Here is a 7,500-nt window from a genome sequence, read left to right on the forward strand (position 1 = left end):
CGGAGTGTGTTGCTTGTCTGCTCTCACGGGCTGAGATAGGAAGGGGTTTTTTGCCTCTAATAGCAAATATGTTGCTTCTTTTAATAAAGGTTTTGGCTAGAAAAAGGTTTTTGAAAATTTTCTGCCTTTGTGGATTCATCGTGTTCTGTAAATATTAACTAATTTGCATGTGTGGGTTGAAATTTGATTTTAAAAAATGTGCAAAAACGGAGACAAAAACTTTACCCTGTTGTTCGAACAAAGCAAATGTTGTTTTTGATTCCGGACGGATAATTTGTTATGGCGTTTGACGATAACCAAAACAATAACAATAATTTTATTACTCGCAAAAAATAAAATTTACAAATAGCTAGTTTGTTAATCTAGTGGGATCAAGACAGAAAAAGCGATATTAAACACATATTACAAAATGCATTAATGAATAGAAAATACAACAACAATCAGAAAGAAACACTGGTAGTTTTGGCCACAGTTACATATAAATTTATAATACAGTAGTTTGTTCATTAAACTAAACTAAAATTACAACCAGAGGTATATGCATGTATTGTATAAGTTTGAAAATCATCATGTTAACAAAGGAATGGGAATGAGAATGAGTACGAAAAGTTGAGGAGGACAAACACGTACCATAGGCAACCAATTGTACGCTCTCAGAGCGTCTAGTCTTTAGATATTTTGTGGTTAAGATAGAAATCGAACGATCAGAGAGAAAAGAGTCCTGGATATTTGGAAACTTTACAAAAATACGCAAATTACTAAAAGGAAATTAATGCTGCCCCTCAATTACACTTGCAGCTATTGGAGCGATCGCGGATGCCGTTAGGCAAATGGCAGAAGGTTTAGCTGGGGACCTTTGAGTCAGCGAAATTGTCAGGGCTTAGAAAGATTGTCTGTGTCCTCATGAGATGGAGCACGTAAGAAGTATGCCAGCTCGAAAAAGGTGTTTAATTATAGAATGTCGAAGTATGAGGAAGATAAGGATGAACAGCCATGCCAAAGGGATGCGGGTGGACGGACCAGGTAAAGACCTGCAAAGCTATAGAATTTGCTAATAAAAGAAACCTTAAGGACGAACTCCTGTCTGAAATAAACAGCCACAAGCCTGTAAAGGATAATCCAAATAGTCTAACTCGCATTGCGAGAACGATATCTGAAGATTTGGGGGACAATGGATATCAAGTTTAAGACACCTCGAGGCACCATTTTTCATGTCAAGACTCCTGTCGGAACTTGAACCCTGAGATAAGGCAGACTTCGGTAGAGAGATGCACTGTGAAAAGAAATAAGAAAACGTGACCAATCTGATTAACTGGCTCCACCATGAGGCACCTCTTCGATCGAGAGGAAAGAGTACTGATGATGGTAACGGTGGGCAAAGAGAGCGTGGAGGTCGAGAGCCCTACCATGGGTGGACGGATGAACATGCGAACGACACTAGCATTGCAAACGACAAAATAAGAACATCTTCTCGCTTCCTTCCCTGTATATCAAGGGTCAGCTGTCAACCAAAGATGGGAGATAGTGAAACTGAAGAGAAGATGTTGGAAGTACGTAAGAGCGTCACGTCACAGTAATTACTGCAAAAGAGCTGACGGTAATATATAATTTTAGCCAAGCCTAAAAGCGGAGCTCCCAATGCCTATAGGGTTAGTGAATAATAAAAGGTTTCGAATTGTCCGCGCTTTGATCTTTCCGGTTGCTGCTTTAATAATTAAATCATTTTCCTTGCTTTCTGCTATATAAAAATTAATTGCCTAAGTAGTGAATTCCACAGTACATTTTACGCTAAAAACTGATATCGCATGGATCACGAAGCCATGAGTACGATATTGGTTTTTCGAGTAAAATGTTGGCAATCAATTTTTCTTGAATCTAACCGCATGAGTTTTAAAAGAAAACGAGATGCTTCCGTGAAGCATACACTGGGTTGCCTGTGGTACGTGTTACAGAAAATCAGAAGGCACTGAATTGTGTGGTATTGAACTACAGCATTCCAGTCTCTGAAGAATAACAAATAAAAGAGAAGCGAGAAACATTGGCTTCTGGGCTGATAATTTTCAAGTTCCCTCACAACTTCTTTTCACCACAAGTTTAAGCGTGCCCTCTGAGCATCTGACAGCTTTGTAATACCAAAGTTCACTGAAATTAACCCCTGTCCGGCGGGGTTATTTTCTGGATGGGAGACCAAAACAATATACCCATCACAAAACAGAAGCATCGGACCGAAAATACTATTAACGCTAACAAATGCGAACTCAGCAAGGTATAGATTTTGTTAGCTTGCTTTATGCAAAACAAAAACATCATTCTAAAAGCTTATTCTACGCAAAAAGTAGGTTCTAGAGGTAATTTTGAGAGTGGAAATCAAGGTTACGCGGCAGACGGCAAATACAAACTCACGATTTAATTCAGTTAACACACCAGAAAGACGCTAACCTCATTTTGACACGAAAATGCTTTACTATTGCCATAAAAACTATCCAGTTAAGCTCGCATATCATAAAACATGATGAATTCATAAAGGCCACCTTTTCCAGGGAACAATTTTTTGAAACAAACAACATATTTGCTATTAGAGGCAAAAACCCCTTCTATTTCATTGCGTGCGTGAAGAGAAGAAACTCAATCGTGTCAAATATGCGCAATATTGCAACAAACTAAATTTCAGGATCAAACCGTTTACATGAAGAACCTTTTCCTTGAATAATGAAGAACAAAATACACGACAAGCTTTCTTTCAAATAATTCTTGGCTGTCACATTGCCAGTTATTTTTTTTTACCTAAAGACTGTGCAGAGTTGATCACAGATCCATGTAAGGTGTTCGATTCGTTCTGTCTGTTGAACCCATAAGTTACCAGAGAATTTTCCATTTGGTTTCAGTGTTCTACATAACAGCACACTTGGTAAAACTTATTTTAGAAATACAGCTCACTTTGATTTGGGCTCGACGGGCGATAGATTGTTGTTGAAGTCCGCATTACTCGTCGGTTTTGAGATTCCAGGTGTTGGTTTTTCACCGCCTGCCTAGTTTATCCAACTGACTTTCCATTATTGAGCTCCATAAGGGTATATTTTGTTTAAGGATCCACTAAAACGCCATTCGCGTCACATGACTTTCGACGCCATTGCAGGCTAAGTTAATGATTCTCCTGTGTCCACCAGAGAAATCTATGCATTTCCACTACCCTTTCGATCCTAAGAAAATACGCGCAGAAGGCTCTATGCACAAAGACAACACTTAGCAGGGGAGTGACAGGCAAGACTTTTACCGACACGGAAAAAAAAAAGAAAAAAACCCAGTAACAAGCACACCCTAAGCTGTCAATAGCCACCAGCAAATAGGAATCACGCTAAAATTAGAGGCCATAAAGAAAAATTTGTAAGTTCAAGGTCAAAAAATAGTTTTACTGCTGTACTTTATTCCAAGTTATTTCTGAAAACGAGATCATTAACATTTCGATGTATTTCATTGAAACAAGCCAGGTTGGCTTGGAACAAGAAGCGGCAAAATACGGCAATGCAACCAAGAAAGGACGAACTTCAAACAAGGTCCGCTCCAACGCTTAGATAACGTTTAGGTGCTATAAACAAACTTCTGAAAGGACAAGCTAGTGAATTTCCCCCTAATTTTACGAAAACTCATTGCGATTACGTGTTTATAACATAAGGGCAATTTTTTTTGTCACTGGCGAGGCACACCAAAATCCAGTTGGGGAAACGGATTAAAAAGCACTTGTTCGCTCGCATGATAGCAAAACAAACAAAAGAGTACAGATAATCGTTATTTAATTCCATTTGACAATAAAATTCGATTTTCATTCCTCATTTTTGGAAATAACAAACGGCTTAGTGCCCAAGGAAAGAATTTGTGGAGTAACTTCTTCCACTAAGTATGAGCTATTACTGGTATTCTGTTTTGTCGTTGACGTTATCTTTCGCTCTTCTTTCGTTTCTGTTCTAGTCAACGGTCCTCCAGGCGTCATGTAACCTTATCAGAGCTTCTAAAGATATGCCAAAAATTGCAATACAGAGAAAAAAGCAGCTCTAAGCAAATTAAAAATAAACACCCAGCTTAAAGTTTATATCGCTCCGATGCTTGACTTGAATAACTGCGTAGCCACCAGTGTTGACCACAGCTATCATGATATGTCAAACTGGATTGAAACCAGCAAAAAATACAGAAATAAAACATTTTCCAAACGTTTTCCACCTGAACACGGAAAGCGTTGACTGTGTAAGAACTATAGTTGACGTAGTACGGCTTTGTAGCCGCTTGGAGCCACAAAAGGCGCTGACCTCGGTGAGCTCTAAGCTTGAGCCCGCTTTATGGTCACGTGATACTGATCAACGGATACATCGTTTTGACAGGTGTCAATTGATCTCGAAACATGGATGTCCAATATCAAAGGTGTATGCTGTAAACTAGCATGATACTGGTCACATTGGCATACATGGAGCGGTGGACGTACCTACGGACGGTTGATGGCGTCATGGCTATAAAACCAAAAATTCTCGTATCGATGGGTTACCACATTTTCTTAACTGTGGTGCTGCGCGCGCGCACCGTTGGCTTGCGCACAGTTCCGCTACAACGCGCAGTAACTGCAAGAAGAACTATCACCATTCTCTGCACAACGACAAGAGAAAGGAACCTATGCAGTCCAGTTTGAGCCACGATGCAATGATCTTCACTAGCCATGGTACTCCACCTGCAGCCGAGAATCGGAGCATCCAAGGAAGGGACGACACAAAGACACAAGTTATCAAACACTTTCTAGGGATTTGCGCAGGGCTAAAGGTAAACATCAGAGACAGTGGCGGGAAGTTCACCGACTTACTTCCCATGTTAATTAAATTCTGGCTCAAACAAGAGCCTTTTATCCAAATAAGCTGCAAAACAGCTTGGAATATCTGGTCCTCAAAAGCAGCTGACAATGAACTTAGGTGGAGGACGAAAGAAAGCGGAAGTGAAGATAACTGGAAACGTCTACACAGTCAGGAAGTGCTACAGCAACGCTAAGATTGTATCACGTAAGACTATTGAAGGCTACCCACACCCAATGTCAATAGAAGACAAGTTACATCTCTCCGGTGGTGCTTTGGACCTACTTATTGGTACTCACCTGACCGAGTGTTTTGTACTCCGTTGAAAGATGTTTAGTTTTTAGATATGTTGTGGTGAAGACTGGACACGGACGTTTTTTTAATTTTATTTTGTATTGTATTGTCAACTTAACTGAATTCACGCTCAGCCAATCAGATAGTAAGTCGCTCTTGGAGTTGCGCGAATAGAAATCGGACGATCAGATAGAAAAGAGCCCTCTTACTGAAAACAGTGTATTCGTCGTAACTGCTGAAAATATAGGAGAATAGCTTGTTTTGAAACGGGATTACACCTTACTAAAATGTAAGTATATCTACAACACATTGGAGAAAGATCGTTTATTCCATTATCCGATTTGTGTAGTTTTTTAGTGTATTCATATGCATGCCTCTTTTTTCAGTTGACTATTAAGTTACTTTGTGCAACGTGGAAGTGCGCCGATTAAACTAGTCCAAAACTACTGGTAGATGCTCTGAACAGTATTTTCCTTGTACATGTTACCTGGAGTTACACCCATACCCACAGTGGGAAACACAAATTAACGGATCTACAATATTTTTTTGGTGAGAAAATTTTATTGAAAAATCACTCCTAATTTTTCTCCATACAAACCCTTGTAATTTCCCTATTATGTAAAGTAATGGTCATGTTGATATGATATTAAGATTACGTCACATGCGAATAGTAGAGCTTGGGTCACCCGTGATGCCCCCCCCCCCCCTCTTTACCAGTTTTCCCTTTATTTTCTTCGTTTCAATAAAAAAGTACGTTACCCTACCTTAAGTGCAAGGAAATGATACGAAAGGACACTTACATAGTATTGGCGATGTGTGGAGGTTTCGGCATGCGATAACCTTTCTGCAATTCTGCTATGGTCTTGGCCTCCGACCACCCCGGATATGGAATACCTCCTGATAATTGTCAACATTTCATTAATGTCTTATCCTACTAACCGCTTGCTACAACAGTAATCAAATGTAGTTTCACAAGCATGTTGACTGGGTTAGGGTGCGAAAGTGTAGTCAATTAAAATTCAAACTACCTCAGATGATGATTAAAGAAGATACGGTGGGGAATAAAAACAAAGAAAGGTGCCATGGTGGAAGAAAATCAAACAATCGGAATGAACCTATTGAGACAGTCCATGGACAATTGATGACCCTAGACCTCTGGGTGAAGTCCAGTCTCAAGAAATTGCCCCAACTGGGAGAAGGGTAGAAATAATAATAATAATGACAATGATGATGATAATAACGACAACAGCTAGGACGTAATTTGATGCAACTGAATTCAATAAGCGTCACGAGGTGTGCCCTCGCTCTTTTCTCCGACTTCAACATCACTTGTATCTTGGAAATTTAACGTCACAAAGTCTCCCTCCAAATGCTGCTCCTCGAGTAGGGTAAATTGCTGCATTTACCCTGACCTAAAATGTAACGCTAGCCTTTACCTTAACCGTATTGTTAGAAATAGATATGAAATGCTTAGACTTAAAGGGCCACTTCGTGTTGGATGTTAAGATGAGGCTTGCGTCTAATTTTACTTGAATTTCTGGACATATGCGAGGTAGATGATGATGATTATGATAATTTGGACTTAAACTCACCATCATAACACTTGTGATTAAATGTTTATTCTCAGTACACAAAACACCTACCGATGGTAAAGATCTCATAAAGGACGACTCCATAGGACCACCTGTAAAGCAGAAATGCAGTTACATCAAAAACATTCTAAATGATAGATATGCAATATGAGATGGCTATCTGTATTAGTATTTCCAACGGCGAACCTTATGGTTTTTGACTTTTTAAATAAATGTGTGATAAAGAAGGTGACCTCTAGAATTCAAAATGTTAATCCTGTCGGTTAGATACAAAATACTTATTATGGTAACATTTAATCTTCACCAAAATTTACAGCGGTATCAATGTGACTAAAATAATACTGCGTTTAGTTTGACTTTCTTCCTTTTCAATTGCTTATTTTTTACAAGAATCTTTGTTAATACTATCTGCTTTCGTAAGGATCTACTGCAGCAATGAGGTAGACCTGTCATCTGTGGTCCAACGGGTAGTGGTAGTGGAAACTTTGAATCTGATTGAAACCAAATTCGCTCTTTGCAGCTGGAGATCACATAGCACAAAAACCGCCATACTGGAGAGCAAATTGCGCACTTTGACATATAAAACAAAACAAAAAAATTAAATTGCTTTATTTTAGACGTCCCAGAGCGCACTTTGCTCTCCAGAATGGCGCTTTTTGTACCATGTGATCGCCAGCTACAAAGGAGTCACCATTAAACGAAAGTGGGAAATCATCCTCGCACTTATCTAGACAATAGTCCAGTTTCAAGTTCTCCATGACCGCTGAATAAAAATAGTGAGGACG

The 7,500-nt window shown here is 39.3% G+C and overlaps 1 protein-coding gene across 1 annotated transcript in view; it reads right to left on the reverse strand.

The window, feature by feature from the left end:
• Positions 1-5,919: 5,919 nt before the first annotated feature.
• The window catches only part of LOC138055989 (fibroblast growth factor receptor 1-like), a 58,087-nt gene continuing 56,506 nt past the window's right edge, over positions 5,920-7,500 (reverse strand). Inside the window, exons 17-18 of the mRNA XM_068901845.1 lie at positions 6,767-6,807; positions 5,920-6,020 (exon numbers count right to left, since the gene is read on the reverse strand). Of these exons, the coding sequence (XP_068757946.1) occupies positions 5,920-6,020; positions 6,767-6,807 (142 nt within the window). The remainder of the gene's footprint in view (positions 6,021-6,766; positions 6,808-7,500) is intronic.

The sequence above is a fragment of the Montipora capricornis genome, chromosome 7 (assembly GCF_036669925.1).
Source record: "Montipora capricornis isolate CH-2021 chromosome 7, ASM3666992v2, whole genome shotgun sequence".
Lineage (NCBI taxonomy): Eukaryota > Metazoa > Cnidaria > Anthozoa > Scleractinia > Acroporidae > Montipora > Montipora capricornis.